This window comes from Podarcis filfolensis, assembly GCF_964270895.1.
Source record: "Podarcis filfolensis genome assembly, chromosome: 2".
In the NCBI taxonomy this organism is placed as follows: domain Eukaryota; kingdom Metazoa; phylum Chordata; class Lepidosauria; order Squamata; family Lacertidae; genus Podarcis; species Podarcis filfolensis.
This window is the reverse complement of record NC_139605.1, coordinates 11,269,725-11,294,465: the sequence shown is the minus strand read 5'-3', so window position 1 is coordinate 11,294,465 and position 24,741 is coordinate 11,269,725. Positions and strand designations below refer to the sequence as shown.

General features: G+C 46.4%; 1 protein-coding gene across 4 annotated transcripts in view; it reads left to right on the top strand.

Annotated features, from left to right (window-relative positions):
• The window catches only part of AGPAT1 (1-acylglycerol-3-phosphate O-acyltransferase 1), a 52,438-nt gene that overhangs the window by 6,590 nt on the left and 21,107 nt on the right, over positions 1-24,741 (top strand). Inside the window, exon 1 of one of the 4 annotated variants that reach the window (XM_083602372.1) lies at positions 18-44. The exons of 2 other annotated variants lie outside the window; for them this stretch is intronic. In XM_083602372.1, coding sequence (XP_083458498.1) covers positions 26-44 — 19 coding nt within the window. In that variant the 5' untranslated portion in view covers positions 18-25. Of the gene's footprint in view, positions 1-17; positions 152-24,741 lie in introns of those variants that run through there. One more of the 4 variants, XM_083602375.1, reaches the window with a different exon arrangement.

The window sequence follows — 24,741 nt, the reverse complement described above, 5'->3', positions numbered from 1 at the left end:
GCCAAGGAAGCAGAATTTGGGGAGGATGTTTCGCAGCGGTGGAGGTAAGCTGGGAACTCGGAAGCCTTTTAACCTCGTTAGGAGGGGGAATTGTTGTAACCCGCCCTGGGAGCCGCCGGTGATGGGCGAGTAGCAATTGGGGGTGATAATGGTAATTGCAAAGTGCCCAGGGTTTTTTTTTGGGGGGTGCTCCAATTGAAGGGCTGCTGTGGGGTTATAGGGAGTGCTTGGTGAACAGCTGGGAGGTATGACTTGGGGGGCAGGGCCCTGGCCTGGAAAGTAAGATCCTGTGTGCGTGCGTGTAGGTTTGGGGTGCCTGCAATGGGGTCTACAATATGGGGGTGGCTTTCCGAGGGAGACTACTTTTTGGGGGGGGGTATTTTGTCCTGGGGAGAAATAGAGATTTGGGATGGGTACCAGGAGGGGGTTTCCAATGAGTTGTGATTTATTTTATTTTATTTTTTTGGAGGGAGGAAGTATAATGAGATGGGGCAGCTGGTTGCGAGAGGGGCAGCGCAGTGGGGGCACTTGCTGAGAGGGAACGGGAAGATATAACGTGATATGTGTCTTGGGAGGAGGGCGAGGGGCCTAGCGGAAGGGTTTCGCGGAATTTGGAAGAGCACATGGCTATGATACGGCGCAAGCGATGGGGTGCTTCTGGAAGCGGGAGGTGTAATATACTGAATATATAGGCTGGGAAAGGGGCACGGGAAACGCGATGCGATGCATGCTGGCTGCCCCCAGCCAAATGCTCTTAGCCTTCTACTCCCAGCCAGCATGACCAATGGTCAGGGGTGAGGGGGTGGTAGTTTGCAAGGCACCAGGCCAGGGGAACGCTCAAACAGGGGCAGGGAGGATCTGGCCTTCCAAACATTGCTGGGCCACAGCTCCCCTCAGCCCTGACCACTGGTCATGCTGGCCAGGGCTGCCGGGAGTGGGAGTGTAGCTGCCATCTCCCCACCCCACCCTCTTATAAAAGCTTTTTGTGAACAGGTTGTGGGTGAAAAGGGCTTGAGGCCAGGCAGAGCTGGACACGCAGGCTTGCTCTGTGCTCATCCTTACCCGAGAGGAAAGGCCTCATTAGGCTGCATCCACATCATCCATTTAAACTCCCCCCCCCAATGAATAATGGGGACTGTAGTTTAAGGGTCCTGAGAACCATCGTTCGGTGAGGGGTGAGTTGCAGTTCCCAGAATTCTTCGGGGCAAGCCATGTTCTGTAAATGCATGGTGTTTATGCAGCCTAATATTTTTTGCTTTAGCAGCTTCTGTCTTGTTTTCCCTCCCCTGTTCTGATGATGGTGCCATTCTGGGGATTAAGAGCAGCAGCCTTCAAAAGGTTTTTATCACTGTTCTGATTGGGCCACGGTGACACACGCCTTAGTTACTTCCCGTTTGGATTACAGCAACTTGCTCTACGTAGTGCTGCCTTTGAAAAGTGCTCAGAAACTCCCAGCTGCCTCAAAAAGCGGCAGCCAGATTGTCGGCCAGGGCTGGTTACATGGAGCGGACGACAACAGCTCCAATAGCTACCACTAATAATAATAATAATATTTCCGGGTTCAATGCAGAGTGCTGGCTATGACCTAGAAAGCCCAGCACCGCTTGGGTCCAAGCTTTTTGTAAGACTGTGTTTCCTCATATGACCCAGCCCAGGTTCTGACATCTTCGGAGGGTGTCCTTCTCTGGGTCCCACCCCCCTCACAGCCCTGCTTGGTGGGCATGCGGGAAAGGGCCTTCTCGGTGGTGGCTCCCAGACTCTGGAACTCCTTTCCTAGAAAAGCCAGACTGGCTCCCTCCTTGTTGGTCTTCCACTGGCAGGTGAAAACCTTATTCCAACAGGCTTTTGGGAACTGACTGGTTTTAAGGAAAGGGCTGGTGCCATGCTGTTTTTATTGTAATTATCTATGTTTTTAGTAGGTCCTTTAAGCTGCAGAGAGAGTTTTAATTCTATTAAAGTTGAATTTGGTCCCCCCCCCAAATGTTTTTAGCTGTTTTTATTTTATCTGAGTCCCTGTTGGGGGAAAGGGTGGGGTATAAATAAATATATAATGATGATAATCTTTATTACGTTCCTGCAGCAGCCCAGAGTGGGAAGCCTTTATTAACCCCATCTGAGCCGGTGGTGAAACAGGGGCTGAATTGCCATGGCTGGACTAAGGACTTGAATCCAGGGCTTCCTGGATCTGGGCCTCCCACAAGGAGTATTTGGAAACTGCAAATGGAAATGGTGAGGCCTTCTGGAGTTTCCATGTTTGTAAAAGACCAGGAAGGCTTGGGTCTTGGCAGAGGTATTCCGGAATGAAAGGTCTATGTGCACAACCTTGTGCCATCTCCGTTATGGTACTTTCTGCAGATTTCAGGGGGTGTACGGAAGAGTCCTGGCTGATCAGTTTAGCTTGGCTGCCCTGCACAATAGTCGGCTGTCTGCATACTGCTGCTTTGAATCTTCAGAGTGCTTCTCGTACCATTATTTCAGTAACCCTTGCAATAACTCCCTGGGAATTTAGGTGGTGGGACTCAACTTCCACCAGCCCCAGCAGGATTTTGGGGTGGGTACCCTCTAAGTTCTACTAAATGCACATTCACAGCACGGAATTAAAACACTTACAATACCACTTTACCCAAAGAATTCTGGGAGATGCAGTTTGTAGAGGGTGCCAAGAATTGTTAGGAGACCCCTGTTCCAGAGCCACGGTTGCCAGAGAGATTAATAACAATAACAATAATAACAACAATAATAAAATTTATTCTTTATACCCCGCCCATCTGGCTGGGCTTCCCCAGCTACTCTGGGTGGCTTCCAACAAAATATTAAAATACAGTAATGCATCAAACATTAAAAGCTTCCCTAAACAGGACTGCCTTCAGATGTCTTCTAAAAGTCTGGTGGTAGTTCTCTTTGACATCTGGTGGGAGGGCGTTCCACAGGGCGGGCGCCACTACCGAGAAGGCCCTCTGCCTGGTTCCCTGTAACTTGGTTTCTCGCGGCGAGGGAACTGCCAGAAGGCCCTCGGCACTGGACCTCAGTGTTCGGGCAGAACAATGGGGGTGGAGACGCTCCTTCAGGTGTACTGGACCGAGGCCATTTAGGGCTTTAAAGGTCAGCACCAACACTTTGAATTGTGCTTGGAAACATACTGGGAGCCAGTGTAGGTCTTTCAAGACCAGTGTTATGTGGTTTCGGCAGCTGCTCCCAGTCACCAGTCTAGCTGTCACATTCTGGATTAGTTGTAGTTTCCGAATCACCTTCAAAGGTAGCCCCATGTAGAGCGCATTGCAGTAGTCCCAAGCGAGAGATAACTAGAGCATTCACCACTCTGGCTAGACAGTCCATGGGGCAGGTAGGGTCTTATCCTGCATACCAGATGGAGCTGGTAGACAGCCGCCCTGGACACAGAATTGACCTGTGCCTCCATGGACAGCTGCGAGTACAGAATGACTCCCAGGTTGCGCACCTGGTCCTTCAGGGGCACAGTTACCCCATTCAGGACCAGGGAATCCTCCACACCTGCCCGCCTCCTGTCCCCCAAAAACAGTACTTCTGTCTTGTCAGGATTCAACCTCAGGAATCTAATCTAATCTAATCCGCAGGAATCTAATCTAATGTAATCCGCAGGAATCTAATCTTATCGAGATTTCTGACACCATTGTTCTGTGGGATAATTGACCGGGAACCCCTTTGGCCTTACCTAACGCCATCTCGATGCTGAGCAAACCCAGTAGCGACGGTGTGGAGATTTCTGGGCGCCAGGTTGGCACAGGGCATCTTCATCGGGCAACCTGATTTTTGCGCAGCAAAAGATGCATGCCTTTTGCTCCTGCGCTGTGGCACAAATCATGGGCACCTTACTGGGCATCTTAGTCCTCCGTCACTTCAGGCCAACCAAGTGGAGCTTACAGGCCACAGTTTAGAACCCCTGCCTTAGTTCATGGTTAATACCATTTCCATTTTCACCGTGTGTGTTTCTCTTCCTTGCACACTGGGACAAGTGAATTGTTGTCAGAGCAAGCTACAGCCAAGCAATGTCGTTGAGATCGTAGAATCGAAGTGTTGGAAGGGACCCAAGGGTCAACTAGTCCAACCCCCGGCGTACGGACGTTCTGTTGTGGCAACTGCACCCCAGGTTTAAGGGGCTGTTTGGCGCCTAGCTTGTATATCTGAGTTTCTAACACTGTTCTTTGTGCATTGAATGGGAAGTGAGTGTCTTTGCACAGGGTGGTGGGAAAGGCTTTTTGGGGGTTATAAAGTGTTGGGCCAGAAGAGGAAATGGGGAAGGCAAGTAGCAGGACATCTGCTTTGCATGTAGAAGGTCCCAGGTTCAGTCTCCTGAAAGCCCAGAGAGCCAGGGTAGAAAATGCAGAGCTAGATAGGAACAATGGCCTGACTTGCCATAAGGCAAATGGCATCAGCTCCCAAACTGGAGAGAGAAGCCTTACAAATTATGGTAAATATTTGGCATCCGTCTGTCTCGGGAGACAATGGAAGAGTGCGCCTTCGGGGGTGAAGTTGAAACTGTTGGAGAGTTACAGCGCCTGCTGTGGCTGTAGAGACTGATACGGGAGAGACATGTTTTGTTGCAGCCGAGGCAGATGAAGGTGTCCGGTTTTGCTGTTACAAATGCACCATGGCATTTCTTCTCTCTGCGCTCCTCCCAGGCGTCATTCCTCTGGTCGCTGCTATGGATGCATGGTCTGTCGTCTGCAAGGGATTCCCACATGGCGGGGTTGACGTCGCCAGCCTTTGGGTCACATTTGCAGACATCTTTGTATCGCAGAGTTGGTCTGCTAGTGGACCGGGTGCCTCAAGCCAGCTCCCCGCAGAGCGCATCCCTGGGGGATCCTGCTATCGTCCATCCTGTGGAAATTTCCAAGTCAGCATCACTGAGACAGGAGTGTAGATTTTGTAGCAGAGTGGCTTTTTCTACTCCTTTGGGATTGGTTGAAGAGAACCAGTGTCCTTTGACATCTGTCCTTCTGTGCCGCAGTGAAGATAACTTCCTGTTTTACAATATCCAAGCTTCCAGACAAGAAATTTAGGGTAGTTGAGGCAAACATTCCAAAGGGCTCAAATTACCTTCTTAGTTTGGCAGATGCCATGGATGGGATAGCAAGCTTCTGAGTCACACAGAAGCCTTCTTCAGATAAGGGCCAGGAAGTCTGCAGGGGGCATAGCTGGAATATTTCACACGCCTTCACAGGGCTAGTCACAGCGCTATCTTGTTTTGCCAAAGAGTTTGGCAATATACTGTACTGTAAGGGTGTATGTAGGTACATGGGTGGCGCTGTGGGTTAAACCACAGAGCCTAGGACTTGCTTTTCAGAAGGTCAACAGTCCGAATTCCCGTGACGGGGTGAGCTCCCGTTGCTCGGTCCCAGCACCTGCTAACCTAGCAGTTCGAAAGCACGTCAAAGTGCAAGTAGATAAATAGGTACTGCTCCAGCGGGAAGGTAAACGGCGTTTCCGTGCACTGCTCTGGCTTGCCAGAAGTGGCTTAGTCATGCTGGCCACATGACCCAGAAGCTGTACGCCGGCTCCCTCGGCCAATAAAGCGAGATGAGCACCGCAACCCCAGAGTCGGCCACGACTGGACCTAATGGTCAGGGGTCCCTTTACCTTTTAAGGGTGTGTGTGGAAGATAATTAAAAGTTCAGTTTCCCTATGCATTAGTTAGCTCTTAAAACTGTTGTTAGTGGCTGTAATGCACTTAAGATGGCTGAAAGGAGATTGTTCTTTTACACACACCCTGACTTTATCCTTTCAGTAGCTCCTTAATTTCTGAGGGTCATTTTTGCGAGGGAGGAGAGAGAAATGGGGAGCACCTCTCTCTGTGGCTTCCTTCCAAGCTCTGTTGTCACAGATTGCTCATTTATCCCTTGCTCCCAAGACTGGCCATTGTGGGGTTGAGATGGCATCATCATTCAAGGGACTGGATGCAAATCCACATCTGTAGTGGCAAGTGCAATAGTGTGCTTTTTTATGAGCTTTTGTTCCAGGATGATTGACACAGCGTGCATACAGGTGTGCTCTTATGGAGGTGGCAGCGAGGAATACTTTGTCCATAAGATCTGAGCATCCTTTATTCCAGTATCCACTGGCAGGCAGCCCATTTGAACCAGTTGTGGGTGGTGCTTCGCCCCCCCCGGGAGGCAAAGGGAGACCAAATGACTATCCGACTCAAACAAAGCTGGCTTCGCCGGGTCAAGTTCATCCATTTTGTTGAATTAATTAAACTAAACCGTTTTAGTTGGATTTTGAATAAATGCAAATAATTGCTGCTGTTTTGAACTTGATGTGTTGTTATCTTCCATGGGGGGCTGTGCAAACTACAATTCCGAATAATGCTTTTTATTAGGGTCGGGGCCACCGGGGCACGTTTATAGAACCAAGGTGGTGGTGGTTGGAAAAAGTTCAGAAACCACTGATTTAAAATTTGGCCTCAGAGCGGAACCTGCGTTTCCCAGGAGTTTAGCTGCAACCTGAGCATATTTTGGAACTATCTTCAGCTAGGGACAGTGGTATCAAAATGCTTTATTTATTTTTTTTCTTTTTAAAATGGAAAAACATGGCTTGAGGCTCTTGGACCAGATGATCCTTGTGGTCCCTTCAAACTCTGCAGTTCTATGATTCTATGATCCCAGAGATGCTGGAAAGGATGAATATTTGTTTTATACATTAGCCCAGTGTGTTTTGGCTCAAGTGAGCCTCCTTCAGTGGCTTATATCTTGCCCTGTAAGGTCTCTTAAAATTGGATGGTCCTTGAGCAGCTTTCAAAGAAACAAGCGAGATAAGCCCTTGGAGAAAGCTCGCTAAAGCTGAAGTCTGTTGGGTTAATATAATTAATAGCTGATACGTCCTGTTTGAGGACTATATATATATTGAATAGATTTTTGGGAACCAGGAGATGGAATAAAGGCATGCTTCATCCACTCCATACACTCATAAGTATTATCCAACAAAACAAAACAAAAACCCCTTTGGATTACCCCTTTGCTAACAACCCCTTTGCTAACAATCCACTGGGTTCCTGTGCTGGGAGAAGGACAGAGAGCTTTACCCTTTCCCCGCCATCTTCCTCCAGCCCACTTACTTGCCTGCACACAATTCCTTGTTGCCAGACTAACAAGGCTACTTTTCTCCTTTGGCGAGAAGTGGGGGACGGCTGAGAAGTTTGCCGCCTAAGCAGAACAGGCTTGTACGGAGGCCAAGAACGTCTCTGTGGTTTTAATTGTTCTGCTTTGACTCGTCCCTTCTTACATTAGAACATGCGACTTAACAACCCCCAGTTTCGCTTAGACGCCTGTTTGGGCTGCCTAGATTAATGGCTACGTTTAAAGCAGGATTGATGGAATGTTCTTAACGTTCATTGTCAGCTGGCAATTGATTTTTGCTTTTCTGTTTGCTTGAAATTATTTCCCCTCCCCCTTTTAAAAACTGCAATCGTAAATAAAATCTTGGGGAGTGATTTTCACTTGCTGCGTGAGCCAACACCCATGCATGGTTTGTGTGTGTGTGTGTGTAAATTAATTTCATTAAAACTCTTTAGTCCTGCACCTTCCATCAATAGCTGGCTGTGGCTGATGGGAGTTGTAGTCCAGTACATAGGGAGGGCACCAAGTTGGGGAAGGTTTTCTTAAGGAGAGGTGCTATGGTGTGGTTAGAAGAGGGATGGGAGCCTGTGGCCCTCCAGATGTTGTAAAACCCCAGCTCCCATCAGCCCAAGCCCGTTTGGCCAATGGTCAGGGATGATGGGAGTTGTAGTCCAGCAGCAGACTGTAGGGCCACTCAAATTCCCCATACATGGGTTAGGTAGGATGTTGGACTAGGAATGGCTGCAAAGCTTCTTGGCTGACCTATCTCACAGCCTCGCAGTGTTTGTGTGAGGATGAAATGGGAAGAGGGAAGAAACTCTGAACTCCTTGGAAGAAAAGTGAAAAATAGAAATTGCTCTTTAATAGTGAACGCAGGTGGTCAGATACCTATTGGTTTTTTGGAGGGAAGGGTCACATACGAATCAGAGAGCAGCTTTAGTTTCAGTTTTAAGTTTTGTTTATCATTGCATCTAGGGCTGGGAATTTAATCAGATTGCCTTGTTTGATGGTATGATTGAGCGTATGATGGGTTAGGAAGAGCGAGTTTATTTTTATTTTTTGCTTAGTTATGCTATTTTAAAATGTGTGGTTTTTACTGAATTTTGTTTGAGTTGATTTTTTATTTATAATTTAAGAGGATGCCCTGTTTAGCTGTCCGTTGCGGTCTATAATGTAGACTTTTTCTGTTGTTTTTTTGTTGTACTTGAGCGTTGTGATTTAAGGTATGTTGTAAAACACTTAATGATTTTTGAAAAGTGGTGCTCAGTCAAAAAAAACAAACATTTTTTTTGCCTTGTACTGTGTGGAAAATGGTTTCTTGAGCTTCTTTGTTCTGTGAACTTCTAGTTATATTTTGAATTGTGGTAGGGTGGCAATGTGGATTTCATTGCCTGTTTTAAAAAATGTATTGCCCTTTTAAAATGCTCCCCGCTGCAAAAGTATTTTGTAAATAAATGGTTAAGGATGTTTTCGCATCTCTAGGCATTTGTGTCCTAAAGTATTATTTGCTCTGCAGTTTTAAGTTATATTGCTGCTGGTCGCTGCGTTTTATTTATTGGTTTAAAGCACTGTCTTGTTATATGAGTGTGGTTTTTTTGTCATAATTATTGTATGAAAATAAAATGGAAAGCTTGGGTGATGTGCAATGCCCCTGACAATCTTATAGTTTCCTGGAGGAAGGCATCGCAGCCTGGATCATAGAACTGCAGTCATAGAATCATAGAAATGTAGACCTGGAAGGGACCATGGGGTCATCTAGTCCATCCCCCTGCAATGCAGGAATCTTTTTGCCGAGCGTGGGGCTTGAACCCACAACCATGAGATTAAAATTATTGTGCTCTATTGAGTTATCCCAGGAGTCCTTCCACTAGGGCATCTGCCCTCCAGATGTTTTGGGACTACAGTTCCCATCATCCCTAGCTAACAGAACCAGTGGTCAGGGATGGTGGGAATTGTAGTCTCAAAATATCTGGAGGGCCAAATTTGCCTATGCCTGCACTAGGGGGTGAGAGAATCCACTGCCCTGATTAAGTAAAGAAATGTTAAATTATCTCCATTATCTGCTTTTAGGTGCTAGGCAATGACAGTCATCTTCAGGCATATGGCTCTTAATTAGGGTCTTATGGCATGGTTGCCATACAGTGGTACCTCGGGTTACATACGCTTCAGGTTACAGACTCCGCTAACTCAGAAATAGTACCTCAGGTTAAGAACTTTGCTTCAGGATGAGAACAGAAATTGGGCTCTGGTGGCGCAGCTGCAGCAGGAGGCCCCATTAGCTAAAGTGGTGCTTCAGGTTAAGAACAGTTTCAGGTTAAGTACGGACCTCCGGAACAAATTAAGTACTTAACCCGAGGTACCACTGTATATATCAGGGCACTTGTCCTCTTTATGTTATTGCAGGATGAGCAGTTTTAGTCAAGTGGAAAGAACCCCCTCAGAAAGCAGTGGACTCTCCTTCCTTGGAGATTTTTAAGCGGGGGTTGGATAGCCATCTGTCAGGGATGTTTCAGTTCTGATTCTGGCATTGCAAGCGGCTGAGAAGTCAAATATGTTCTGCAATGTTGCCGATAACCCTCTGGTCGATGGCCTTTGGGGTCCCTTCCAACTTTACAATTCTGTGTTTCTAAGCTTTTTTAATCTTTTGGGTGTGTTTTAAGTTTTGTTAGTCGCTGTGAGAATTTTTTGTAGCAAGCAACAAAGAAATACAAGGCTAATGTTTGAATTTAACCCCACGACCTCTTTTGTGTCATCCAGCTTCTGTCTCTGTATTACCGCGTTTGCCTTCCCCGTCTCTTGTTTTCTTCCCACTATCAAGTGTGTGTGTGTGTGTGGAGAATCTACATTGTAATCTCCTCCTGGCAGGGACCTCTCTCTTTCTAGTTTATGTTAATCCTGCAAAGTACAGTGGTACCTCGGGTTAAGAACTTAATTTGTTCCGGAGGTCGGTTCTTTTTTTTTTTAAATAACTTTTTTATTCAAAATTAAAACAAAACATATTATCCAGAAACATATCATCCTTATTCCCCCCCATTTTTCCTCCCTCCCCCTCCCTCCCCCCACAGAGCCCCCCCACTCCCGACTTCCCTCAGTTCCAATCTTTGATTTCTCTAAAAATGCTGTTTTCTGCATGTTACACAGTTGTATAGATCCTCAAACTATTTAGCTGATTATTATCAATATAAAGTTTGTGAATGTTTATTCAAAACAAGCCAAGGAGTCCAGATCGCTTTGTTGCGTCTTCAAATACTTTGTAAAGGGTTCCCATTCATCTTTAAAGTCACAGTTATCCTTGTCCCGTAGCTTGTATGTAAGTTTTGCCAGTTCTGCATAGTCCATCAATTTTTCTTGCCATGATTCTTTCTGGAGGTCCGTTCTTAACCTGAAACTGTTCTTAACCTGAGGTACCACTTTAGCTAATGGGGCCTCCCGCTGCTGCCGCCGCACGATTTCTATTCTCATCCTGAAGCAAAGTTCTTAACCCAAGGTACTATTCCTGGGTTGGCGGAGTCTGTAACCTGAAGCGTCTGTAACCCGAGGTACCACTGTATCATGTTGTAAGAGGGTGCTAAGTAGCATTCTCTGAGGCCACATCCACACCATTTATTTAAAGCACTGTGGTCCCACTCAAAACATTCATGGCTTCCCCCAAAGAATTCTGGGAACTATAGTTTAAGAATGCAGAGAATTGTTGGGAGACCTCATTCTCCTCCCAGAGCTATAATCCCCAGAGTTCCCTGGGAAGACTGGTTGTTAAACTACCCTGGGAAGGAAATAGGGGTCTCCTAGCAACCAAAGTTCTCCATATGCTATTGGACTGCAGCTCCAATCATCTCTGAGTGCTGCTCAGGCTAGTTGGGGTTGATGGGAGTTGTAGTTCAAGATATTTGGGGAAAACCAAGTTGGGGAAGGCTGGTAGGCTCTCTCTGGCAGTGGATCTCCAGGGTCCCGGCAGGTGGTGGGCAAGACGCTTCCCGCTTCCATGAAAGCCACTTCACTGGAAATTTCCAGGGATTTATTGTGGGGGTTTTGGTGTGCAAAACTTGCCCACGGGTCATGAGCAGCATTAGAAACTCAGATAAATAAGCTAGGTGCCAAATGGCTCCTTAAACCAGGGTTATGGTCGCCAAAACAGACGGCTTTTGGGTTCCTGAAATTCATTCTGATTGTGCACTTGAAATATCACGGATAGAACTCTACAGGATGTGGCATTAGTGTGAGAAAACAGTCCCCCCCCCCCCGGGCATGCAGCTCCAGATGGTGGAGATGTTGGGCATCATCCTGGCGCCCAGACATCTTCACTTGGTCGCAAAATGCACCTGGTAAAATTCAGACGCTGGCATGAGCCCGCTCCCCATGAAGAAAGACCCCTTGTTGCTTCCTGAAAGATCTGACACACTGGCATGTCGCTGGGGTGTGTTTGTGCGTGTGTGCAGAAATCCCAGATCCGGAAACTGTCCAGCAGAGAAATCTCCAATTTAGGTCACATTATTATTGCTGCTGCTATTGGCAGTTATTTGCCACTACCAGTGGTTAAGATTGCTGTCATTAGCACCCAACCACAAAATCCTTTTCAACGCTCTTGGTGCTGGGCACTCCCTCGCTCACAACCATCCTGGGAGTTATTAAGAGTCTTGAGTTGTTATTTTTTTCAGTATCTTTTTTTTTCTTTCCAAATTTTTCATTGGTTTTCACAAAATTATAAACAAACAAACAAATATACAAACATAAATCATAACCTTATTAAAATTAATCTTATTGACATTGTTAAGCGACTTCCTCGCTTCCCCATGGTTGAATTTCAATGCATATCCTTTTAATGGTTTTCCAAACAGAGTTCTTGTAAACTTAACTTAATCTCTTAACATCCTTCTATCATACCCATTCAGCATTAAACATATTAATTCATCACTTAGCTTTTATATAAATCCTAGGCCGATCTAATACTTGCAAGCTTTTCCCAATTAATTTAACTTAACGTATTTAACTAAATAATCATTAAATTTCGTCCATTCTTCCTGATCTCCTTCTGGTCGTGGACTCTTCCGGTCAGGTCAGCTAGCTCCGAAAACTCCATCATCTTCATCTGCCATTCTTCTACAGTTAGTACCTCTTGCATTTTCCACTTCTTAGCTAGCAAAATTTGAGCAGCAGTTGTGACATACAAAAATAATTTAACATCTTTCTTGGGCAATTCCAGACCAGTTATTCCAAGAAGAAAGGCCTCTGGTTTCTTTATAATATTTTTTTCAGTATCACTGAGGCAGGTAGAGCAAAAGGGAGGTGGTTGTAGTTGTTGTTTATTGACTCTATATACCGCCCTATACCTGGAGCTCTCAGGGCTGCTCTGTTCTTAAAAAACTGCATTAAATGCCTGAGCTTTGGCCAGTTTGTTTCCTGTGGTTTTTCCCCGGCAACCTGGGATATGGTTGCATGAGCACCAGGATGCTGTGGGTGTCCTTGCGCGTTTTTATTTTTGAGCCGGAGGTTTGCAAGGAACGGGATTGGCTCCTAGAGAGGTTTATGTAAGGCCAGGCACCTGAGGTCCCTGTCTGGGGAAAGGGAGTGCGTGCACCATTATTGCGCCGTGCATGTCTGTGCTCTGAGGAATCCTGTGTTTATGTGCATGTGAATCGGAACTGCTCCCTCGATGCCCCAGCTGGCGAGCGCTGGCCTGGCGTTTTTTGGCAAGTCCACAAAGCGTGCTTTCACGCTCTCCCCCCCCGCCCCCCCCTTGTGTAAAATCCTGCTCGGACAAATGTGCCAGGGGATCTGGGAGCCAGGAGCCCCCAGAGGCAGAGGCTGTTTGTTTGTTTGTTTGTTTACTCAGCCTTGTCAATCCACCTGTTATTAGAGACTAGGAGCTTGCGTTTCACTCCTGGCCCTGGTTGCATCCTCATTTGCGGCCTGCATAGAAACTGGCAGTGGGGTCGTTGAAAACAGTTGCTTTTTTCCTGCATTGCATTGGGTTGGATGAGGTTTGCAGGATTGACCCCGGGATGCAGAGCAGATTCCCTAAGTTTCTTTCATTCATGTGGCCTCAAGAATTCAGCTTGTAAACTTGCTTGTCATTCGTTTAATTGGGGACTAGTTAGCGTGCTGGAACATCGGGGTGCTCGAAACCAGAGCAGTTTAACTAAAGATCTGAATTCTAGAGTGCAGGAGAGTGATCTGTCGAACTTCAAATAACTCAGCAATGAACCTTATCAACTCCTTGGCCAGCTCGCAGATCCTTCCCAGGCGGCAAGGTAAAGGGCGAAAACAGGTTATTTATTGGGACGGTGTGATTTATGCAGCTGCTGTTAAAGTTGCAAAACAATGAAGCATGGGAATGGAGCAATGGAGAACCTCTGAAATCACAGTGGAATATTAGTTCTGCCCAATGCATTATTGGGAAAGATAGACATAATATTTTACGAGGACAGAAAGAAACACCATGGATGGAATGATTGCCACACACAGGTAAAACAAGGGTGTAGTTTGAATGCTACACCTATAGATTTAGAAATCATTTAATGTGTCAATACGAATGGAAGTCGTTCATATTACAGTTGTTGTGGAAGGGATTGTCATTTTGACTGCAGTGCAATTGAAATTAATAAGAGTTAGGAATGCAGAAATAAAGCAAATCAAACCATCAATTCTAGCACTCAGAGGGCCATCTAAATTATATAATTTGGCATCTGAATCATGGGTACAGTGGTACCATGGTTCTCGAACATAATTCATTCTAGAAGTCCGTTTGACTTCTGAAATATTCGAAAACCAAGGGGCAGCTTCTGATTGGCACAGGCGCCCTGGAATCAATAGTGGGCACCCGACGTTCGGCTTCCAAAAAATGTTCAGAAACTGGAACATTTACTTCCAGGTTTTCGGCGTTCGGGAGCCAAAATGTTCGAATACCAAGGCGTTTGAGAATCAAGGTTCCGCTGTATCAGTACAGTGGTACCTCGGGTTACATACGCTTCAGGTTACATACACTTCAGGTTACATACGCTTCAAGTTACATACGCTTCAGGTTACAGACTCCGCTAACCCAGAAATAGTACCTCGGGTTAAGAACTTTGCTTCAGGATGAGAACAGAAATCGCACAGCGGTAGCGGGAGGCCCCATCAGCTAAAGTGGTGCTTCAGGTTAAGAACAGTTTCAGGTTAAGAACAGACCTCCAGAACGAATTAAGTACTTAACCCGAGGTACCACTGTAATTGTATTATAATTTGGCATTGTTATAATGAGGCTATTATTGGATCATTGTAATTGAAAAGTAATAAAAATTATTATGTATATTTCTAGAGTGCAATGCATGCGTTGCTGGGGGCAGGGTGTGCATGTGTTTGTATGGCGAGCCTCGGATCTGGCCTGCTGGGGCTTTTCCACTGTCATCAAAGACCTTGTTAAGCTTGGACACAAGGACGCTGCCTTGTACTGTGCCGACCTAGTTCAGAACTGTCAGTCCTGACTGATAGAGGTTATTCAGGGGTTTCAGACAAAGGTCTCTAAACCTGGGGCTTTGGCACACAAAGTGAATGTTCTCCCACCGAGCTGCAACCTCTCTGTGCCCTTGGGTTTTCTTGGGTTTTTCTTTCTTTCTTCTAAACTTATGTGACTAGGCAGAGTCATAGCTGTCAACTTACAGATGTGAAAATAAGGGACCAGCAGCCTCGAAAATAAGGGATCAGCAGCCAAAATAAGGGATTTTGCTTAACTTATACAGAATTCCGCCACTGATGGAGCCATGCTGCTTTTGCTGCCACTGACTGTGTTTTGCAGGGGGTTGGACTAGATGATCCTAAGGGTCTACAACTCCCACCAAAGAAGATGAACGACGTCGAGATGGCAAAGCTTACAGGCAAAATTAGAAACCAGGAAGAGGACCTCTTTAATAAAGAATGGGGAAAGTTTATAATTTAGTTGAAAAGCTATCATAAAGAGTTACATACATTGGTAGGATTGACAGAAAACTTGTAAAAATCTTGAACTATGGATGGACAAATGATTTATAAAAATAGAGTTATGAAAGGGATGCAGAGGGGGAAATCACTACATTAAGATGCTGCACTGGTTGAAGGGTGTGCTAAGCAGAACGTCGGGGCTGCCATCGTCCTGAAGCGAGGAGTTCCATCAGCCATTCCCCGCCCAAGAAAGAGGGAGGGAGAGAGAGACTCGCCCATGCCGCCCGCGAGCCCGGCATGAGGCGGTTGTGGCGCCGCTGAAGCGCCGCCCTTCTGCATCCCTCCCCATCCCCTCCTTCCTCAGGCTGCCTCCGGCAACGCGGCAGACGTCTCGCAAGAGAGGGGCTGTCTGCCCGCCCACCACCACCCGTCTCCTCATGACGCGCCCCTGAGGGGGAAAAGGGAGAGATGGAGACGCGGCAGCTCGTGCGCGCGCTCTCTCGCGCGGTGGAGGACCCCGAGCCGCTGCTTCCCTCCCGAGCATGAAACCTGGGAAATTTAAGGGACATCATCAATAAAGGACAGCAGTGGGACACGGCACTGGGATAAGGGAGTTTCCTGCCAAATAAGGGACGGTTGACAGCTATGGGCATTGCCTTCCGTTCCCTGACAGACGCGTGTTGACAATCTGCTGTAAAGCGGCGAGACACGCCCTCCCTCCCTTGTGTGCCCTCGAGATCTGCACTTGGTCGGGCACGGAAAGAGGAGGAGACAAAAGTTACGTTGTGCACAGCTTTTGATGCAACCCACAATGCCTTACCGGCCAAAGGCTGGGTTTGGGGACGTGTCTTCAGCATACGGCAAACGCTGTGCAGTAGGAATGCCAGAAGGCTGCAAATTTAGGGGCTGCCACAGCCTTCTCCAGATTGGTGAGGTGAGGAAAAGGAAGGGATCTTTCCTTTTGCACGAGAGGAAGTATTTCCACTCATGTAATGGCTTTCTTGGAGTCTGCCCATTAATGTGTCCTGTGTTCTACTCTTCCCGTAAGGGAGAGAATTATAGAATTTTGGCGGTGGAAGGGTCTGCAAGAGTCATTGAGTCCACCCCCTGGAATTCAGGAATCACAGCTAGGGAATCCCTGACTGCCCTCTTTCCGCCTTTCTTACAGACGCCCCTTTTGAATCTCTGCTTATCCGAAAGCTCCTTGAGAAATCTTAGTTTATCAAGAAGCAGCCCACAAATAAAAAATTAGTGGTCAGATTTGTCTACCTTGGCTCCCCCCCAGCTGGGTACCCTCCAGATGTTTTTGAACTACAGCTGGGTTGGCAGAAGATGTGGTTCAAAGCATCAGGAGGTCACCAGGTGTTTAAGGCTGAGACGCACCGTCAACACTGGAGTTAGCTCTTTATTAGAAAAGAGGCAGTCTTCCCAGACTAATGAAGTGTCAGGCCTAATGAGCCCAGCAGCTCATTCTTAGTAGGTCTGGACCCATGAATCAGTTGCTGAAGCTGAAGGTCTCCCCACAGCCGTTTAAAAGTTGCCTCCTCTCCAAGCAATCGGAGACTTTGCCTACATGCAGCCAACCTCTCCTCTGTTCTTTTCATGCCTCTCTCAGTCCTGGGAAACCAGAGGGGAGGAGAGCTTGTCGCAGCAGGATGGGGAGACTCACCTCTGCCTCTTGACCTCTCCTGCTTCTGATTGTGGACTTCTTTCTGCCCCCCCCCCCACTATACCCTGTTACGTCCACAGCTTCAGACACCACCACCTCCCAGTCTTCTCCCTCTGACCGCTCATCGTTGTCCCACCACCGCTCCCCGGGCTCTGTGCTTTTCCTCGGTCCAGTATACCTGAAGGAGCGTCTCCACCCCCATCATTCTGCCCGGATGCTGAGGTCCAGCGCCGAGGGCCTTCTGGCGGTTCCCTCATTGCGAGAAGCAAAGCTACAGGGAACCAGGCAGAGGGCCTTCTCGGTAGTGGCGCCCGCCCTGTGGAACGCCCTTCTAGCAGATGTCAAAGTGATAAACAACTACCTGACATTCAGAAGACATCTAAAGTTTTTAACGTGTGATATTTTACTGTATTTTTGGTTTCTATGGACGCCGCCCAGAGTGGCTGGGGAGGCCCAGCCAGATGGGCGGGGTATAAATAATAAATTATTATTATTATTATTATTCCCGCCCCTGGTGGTTCCTCAGCTGGTTCCTCCCTCCATTCCTCTGCGTCCACCCAGCCCGTGACTTCACACTGGGGGAAGGCTGCTTTTTGCAATGGTTTGCTCTGTTCCCAAGATCTCAGGCCTCTACCCTCTCTGGAGCCCAACTCTCTTCTTTCTTTCTTTCTTTCTTTCTTTCTTTCTTTCTTTCTTTCTTTCTCTCTCTCTCTCTCTCTCTCTCTCTCTCTCTCTCTCTCTCTCCCTCCCTCCCTTTTGCATCTGGCCATAAATCCTGAGCTGGGACTCACAGGGAAAGGACAGGCCTCTCTCCGCGCTAAGGAATTGGGTTGGGCAAGTTTGGTGGAGGAACGAACTGCGCCATCTTTGTGTGTGTTCCTCTTCCAAACTGCCTCATTAACATGATCATAAAAGCACAAATCAGTTAACACCTGCCTGTGGTATCTCATTTCTGGCATGCGTCTCTGCCTCTTTACCAGTCTTAATCCTTTAAAAAAGAAAGGAAAAAAAAGGAAAGAAATGTGTTTGGAAAATGGAAGACGCGAAGCCCAGGATCCCAGTTGTTGTTGTTCTTCTTCTTGGGCCACTTGTAGTGGTTAAGAAAGGTAGACTCGTAATCTGGTGAACCGGGTTCGCTTCCCCGCTCCTCTATTCCTTCCATTGGAGTTGCAGCCCAAAGTATGTGGAGGACATCGGGTCAGTGAAGACATCAGGCTGGTGTCCAGGACGTTTCCTTATTCCAGTCCTTTTCCCCCCACTCCACTTCCAGAACTGGATTCTGCCCTTGGTGTGTGAGGAAACAGAAATTTTCCAGTGTGGAGAACCTTTTTCACCCGAGGGCCGTATTCCTTTCTAGGCAAGCTTTCAAGGGCCATGTGTAAGTGGCGGGTGTGATGGTCGTGTCCCAGTCGCCCTGGGTCCCAGGCCACCAGCTGTAGTTCTCCTGTGTGGTCTCCACCAGTAACATCTCGAGTTCTTCCCGTTGTGGTCCTGGTAGATGCCTAAGTGAGCATGGCTGCCTTGTTCTCTGCCCTTTGCTTCTCTGGACAACCAGCTCCTGAGCATTTGCTGTTTCCATAGTTGTTGTTATTTGGCGATTACTCGTAGCCGAGTAAGATTGTCTTCCATAAACACGGTTTTAGCAATGAGTCTGTAAGTGACTATGGAGGCCAATTCTGGATCCACACGTCCTTCCACAGTGGGGACATTGGTTTCCGGGCGGGAGTTGATCATGGTGTGGATTTGCCAAGCATGCCTTCCACTTAGCACGTTTCTCCCTTGTGTCCTGAATTTGAGTGTCTTCAAAGCCCATGACACCTTTGGTAAAGGCTGTTCTCCAACTGGAGCGCTCACAGGCCAGTGTTTCCCAGTTGTTGGTGTTTATACTACATTTTTTAAGATTTGCCTTGAGAGAGTCTTAAAACCTCTTCTGTTGACCACCAACATTATGCTTTCCATTTTTAAGTTCGGAATAGAGTTGTTACTTCGGAAGAGGATAACCAGGCATCCGCACAACATGACCAGTCCAATGAAGAAAGGGAACCCCGGGGCTCATCTAGTCCAACCCCCCTTGCAATGCACCCATGGCAGATGGCGATCCAATTTCTGCTTTAAAACCTCCCAATGGAGTCTGTTCCACTGTTGAATTGCTCTTTCGCAATTCCGCCCCCAGTAGTATTGGCACAGAGCTGCACGCTGAAGTTTCACAACTGATTTATCCATGCCGCCTGGCAGTGGTTCACGCTGGAATATGTTGGCCAGAGACAAAAGCATCTGCCCTTTGTTCCACAGAAGATATGTGAGACTGAATCAAAGGCACATGCGTTTGCCGCTGTCCCCAGACATGGGCTCAGTGTGTCTCTGTTGCCATTTTCCAAGAGGGTGTAGGTTAGGTTTGGCCTGACTGAGGTTTGTGCGTCCCCACTCTGGTTGTCTCTGTAGGTAAAACATTTTATTCTCTTCTTGTTTCCTTCAGTGGCTTCCCCCCCCCCCTTTTCGTTGCCCCTTCCTGTCTGCCACACGGTACATCAAAGGTCCTCAGCAGTGACTTCGCATCTTTTATATTGTGTGCTTTGCACTTCCAGAGCCAGGGTGGATAAAAATCAAATATTTTTTTAAAAATAATTTTTATTAAATTTCCATTTAACAATCCAATCATGTCTCATTAATTAATCCGAATTATGCCAATACATATAATAAAATCCAAATATTTTGCCAAATTTTTAAGATTTTTGTTGGGGGTACCAATGCTTCGAGCTCAGAAGGGTCCAATCCTCTCATATTTCTGCTGCTTTGATGTTCACAAGTCCCATCTTCCAATCTTCTTGTTATCATTTTTCTTCTTAATAACCTCTGAGTTGTTTCCACAAGCGAGTTGAAGCAAACATTATTATAGTCCTGTGTGGATTTTCATGCTAGTCCAAAAGTCCTATTCAAATGGCAGGCACCATTTCGACAGTTCCGATGAAATACAGTCTAAGCGTCTGCTCATTAAATTTCCCAGACCAGTTGCTCCATAAATCAGCCTTTCCAGGGGAGTTCTTGCCAAACCAGACATAGAATTCAAATATGATAACAGAACAGTGGCTCCCTCCCCCTTTGACTGTAAATCTCGCAACAAAGTGTGTCTCATAATGGCGGTTCCCAATTAGAACTGCGTCACCCAAAAGCCTTTCGTTTCCTTTCAAGATCTTCCTCAAAACAAAGCCTTTAGTTAATAATTTTGTTTCCACACAGTTTGTTTTCCCATCTCACTTGCTATTAATCATGTGGCGGTTCTTCTAGGGGAGGGTTTGTTAGGTAAATCATGTTGAAAAAGAGAAAAGTCCCCCCCCCTTCCGATCCGTTTCAACATACCGACATAGCTGTGATGTAGTCTTCTGTTCAGTCCAACCCGTCACTCAGCTTCTTAGTGGTCGATTTAATTAGCAATCAGTACACCCTTTCCTTCACTTGAAACATGTGCATTTACTCTTCTCCAATTATTTTATCTTAAGCAATGCAACTAGGATCGCACTTAGAAGTAGCGTCCGGGAGATCCAGAAACTCACTCGAGGGCTTTCTGTCCAGTGCCCCCACACCCTCCTTCTTTCAAACTTGGGGGTGATTTATTGGCAACCGTGAATGAGGCAGCATCTTCCCATCCCCTGGGAAAATTCGGGAGGCTAATTTACTCCCATCATTACCCTCTTAATTACCTCGTGTGAGCCGGAGAGATGGTATTGTTGGCCATCTTCCAAGGCGCCCCTAGCGGCCCCCCTTTTATAAAAAAATTATTCGAATTTTAAAAATTTAAATCAGAGAGCCGGGGTGGATAAAAAATCTTTAAAAAAAAAAAATCAAATTTTTAAAATTTAAATCAGATTTTTAAAAATTTAAATCAGATTTTTAAAATAAAATGCTTTTGGAGGAAAAATCTTTCTAAATATAGTCTTCTATTTAAGTTACGTTATGGTCCAAAGGCTGTTCATCAGGAAATAAGGATTTGTTTTAAGTTTTTCATGTGTGCTAAAAAGCAGTCTAAGGTTTTTTGTTTTTTGTTATTGTTTAATCACATCAGTTAACAAACATGGATACATATACTATAATGTTATTGTTTTAGTTAAATAAATTGTTTAAATTGTTATTAAGGAAATGATTATTTTTCTCCTTCCAATAAAGTACAGCAGAAAAGTTGTCCAAATATAAACAATTAACATTAAACCTCACAATAATTTCATCATTATCGGACTATGCATTTCTAATAGTATAACCAAATCAGTAATTTTTTATATAACTATAAAAACTACTCTGAAAATTTATTATTCCAAAAATAAAACCTTCATCTGGTTGTAAATATTTAGATTATACCAGCAAGAATGAGTCTTTCAGTTTAAAAAAAAATAAATTAAATCCAGCCTTACTGACTAGTGATTTAAATTGTGATTTAAATCGATTTGCTTTAAATCAAATAGACCCTGACCAGAGCCATTTAACTTAAGTAGAAGTGGAGATTTAGGCGATGCTGCCCTCAAAGACTAGGTTGCACATTGGGCAACCCCTGTATTGCAATCAAAATCTTAGCACACTTACTTTGGGTAGTCTGACAGGGATGAAAACTGTATGAATGACCAGACAGGAGATCTAGAGCAGGGGTCAGCAAACTTTTTCAGCCGTGGGCCGGTCCACTGTCCCTCAGACCTTGTGGGGGGCCGGACTACATTTGGGGGAGGGGATGAACAAATTCCTATGCCCCACAAATAACCCAGAGATGCATTTTAAATAAAAGCACCCATTCTACTCATGTAAAAACATGCTGGTTCCTGGATCATCCGCGGGCCGGATTTAGAAGGCGATTGGGCCGGATCCGGCCCCCGGTCCTTAGTTTGCCTACCCATGATCTAGAGGCATGTCCACAACTACATCTCTGCACTGTTCCGGAAACTCATTCCGAGGCAACATTTGGTAGTCTCTGTATCATGCTGTACTGCAGACAGGATAGATTTTTGTGTGTGTCGGGATTCCGAACAACAACATTACACAGTGGTATGTGCCCAGATTTCTAACCCTTTCCACCCCTATCAACCTTTCTGCCCAGTTCTTCTATTGCATCAGTGCTCATACTTGGAATCCTGGGAGCATTCCAGTACTGCTTTGTAAACCTTTAAGCTGTGCTGAGCTGTGATACCTTGTGCACAGGTGATCCTATGTTACCTGCCGCATAATGCCTCCAGTGTGTGCTTTGCAATTGCCCACAAGTATTGGGTGGGTCAGTGTATCTGGGCCAGTGTGGTGTAGTGGTTAAGAGCGGTAGACTCGTAATCTGGTGAAGCGGGTTCGCTTCCCCCCTCCTCCACATGCAGCTGCTGGGTGACCTTGGGCCAGTCACACTTCTCTGAAGTCTCTCAGCCCCACTCACCTCACAGAGTGTTTGTTGTGGGGGAGGAAGGGAAAGGAGAACGTTAGCCGCTTTGAGACTTCTTCGGGTAGTGATAAAGCGAGATATCAAATCCAAATCCTCCTCCTCCTCCTCTTCTTCTTCTTCTTCTTCTTCTTCTTCTTCTTCGACCGAAAGGCCGCACAGGGAGAGTTGTGGGCAGGATTCCAGTGTTGAAGGGGGTTGGATTAGATGACCCTTGAAGGTCCCTCCCAAGTCTGTTATTCTATGATCTTTGTGCAGGTGGGTTCCCTTGAGAACTTTGCAGGACCTTTCTCGTAGGCAGGTGACTAGGTTTATGCTCGCCAAATCTCACTGGCATCTTCATGTTGGTGATAGAAGAGCGGTTTCTGACAAGTTTTCGTTGGCCATTTTTTAAACTGCACTCCTAATAATAATAATAATAATAATAATAATAATAATAATTTATTTATATCCCACCCATCTGGCTGGGTTTCCCCAGCCACTCCGGACGGCTCTCAGCAGAATTAAAAGCACAATAAAACACCAAACATAAAAAACTTCCCTAAACAGGCCTGCCTTCAGATGTCTTCTAAACATCAGATAGTTGTTTATTACCTTGACATCTGATGGGAGGGTGTTCCAAAGGGCAGGTGCCACTACCAAGAAGGCCCTCTGTCTGGTTCCCTGTAACTTGGCTTCTCGCAGCGAGGGAACCGCCAGAAGGACCTCGGTGCTGGACCTCATGATCTGGGCAGAACGATGGGGGTGGTGTCATGGTCCGGTTCACGGGCGATCGAAGTCCTGGCAGAGGACGTCAGGACCGGGGGCAAGATGGCGGGGTGGGAGCAGGACCGGGGGTCCAGAAGTCAGGAGCCAAGAGTCCGAGGGTCAGAGAGCCGGGAATCAAGAAGCTAAGGGTCCGGGGGTCAGGAAGCAAGGAGTCACGAAGTCAGGGGCCCGAGGATCTAGAAGCAAGGAGTCAAGAAGCCCAAGGTTCAAGGATCAGGAAGCAAGAAGCCCAAGGCAGGAAGTGTGTTGCTGTGACAAAGAGCCAAAGGGAAATGCTGACCTTATATCCCTTCCCAGCTCTTGCCACCAGGTGCTGTGAGTTACCAATCGGCCTCACCTGCGAGGCCGCGCTTTGCCTCTTCAGAACAAACTTAGGAAGGCCCAGGCCTGCAAAGTCCTATTGGTCACAGGGCCTGGCTCCCCGACGCACACCTGACAGGTGGAGACACTCCTTTAGGTATACTGGGTAGAGGCCGTTTAAAGGCTTTAAAGGTCTTTGAAACGTACTGGGAGCCAATGTAGGTCTTTCAAGACTGGTATTAGAAGATCTCGGCGGCCACTCCCAGTCGCCTTTCTGGCTTAGTTGCAGTTTCTAGGTCACCTTCAAAGGTAGCCCCGCATAGAGCGCATTGCAGTAGTCCAAGCAGGATATAACCAGACCATGCACCACTCCTGCTAGACATCCAGGCATCTTTCTTTTCAGGTTTGGCAGTTGCTTATCATTGAAGCATTCCTTGTAAGAAGAGCATTGCATCAACTGGCCTTGCTGTTGCAGGTGGTGCTTTAATGCATCCTTTGTTGTTTAGTTGTTTAGTCGTGTCCGACTCTTCGTGACCCCATGGACCAGAGCACGCCAGGCACTCCTGTCTTCCACTGCCTCCCGCAGTTTGGTCAAACTCATGCTAGTAGCTTCGAGAACACTGTCCAACCATCTCGTCCTCTGTCCTCCCCTTCTCCTTGTGCCCTCCATCTTTCCCAACATCAGGGTCTTTTCCAGGGAGTCTTCTCTTCTCATGAGGTGGCCAAAGTATTGGAGCCTCAGCTTCAGGATCTGTCCTTCCAGTGAGCACTCAGGGCTGATTTCCTTCAGAATGGATCGGTTTGATCTTCTTGCAGTCCATGGGACTCTCAAGATTCTCCTCCAGCACCATAATTCAAAAGCATCAATTCTTCGGTGATCAGCCTTCTTTATGGTCCAGCTCTCACTTCCATACATCACTACTGGGAAACATGGTCTGGTGAAATCCCAGTGTATGCTCTTTAGGAAATGCAATTGCGAATTTCTTTGTGACTAGATGACCCTTGGGGTCCCATCTAGCTCCTAAAGCATTCATCCTCCTCCTTGTTGTCTTCAGACTCGTCGGAGGATAAAGTTGATTAATGCTCACCATTTTCCCATTCAGAATCAAGTGTGATCTCCCCGTTGCTCAGGTTGTGGGGTGCTGCAAAAATGTGGGGTTTGTTCTGCAAAACTATTACAAAAGTTTGGCCCTGGTTTGGAGCAATTCAGATCATTTTGGGGTTTTGGGTGTTAAATATAAAACCCGGTTTGATATATCAGTTGCTCAGGGTTGTTGGTTTTTTTGGGGAGGGGAGAGGTGGGAGCTGCAAAACGCGAAGTTTGCACTGCAAAATGCTACAAAGCCCTGTTTAGGGAAGTTTTTAATGTCTGGTGTTTTATTGTATTTTTAATGTTTTGTTGGAAGCCGCCCAGAGTGGCTGGGGAAACCCAGCCAGATGGGCGGAGTATAAATTAAATTATTATTATTATTATTATTATTATTATTATTATTATTAATTATATTTCAAATTGTTTGTGCGGTGCTAGATCTTCGTTTTAAAAGAGAAATTACGGTGTCCTTAATGCTCATCCTCACCGCTGCCTTATTTTACTTTTTTTAGCCTTTGGTTAACCAACC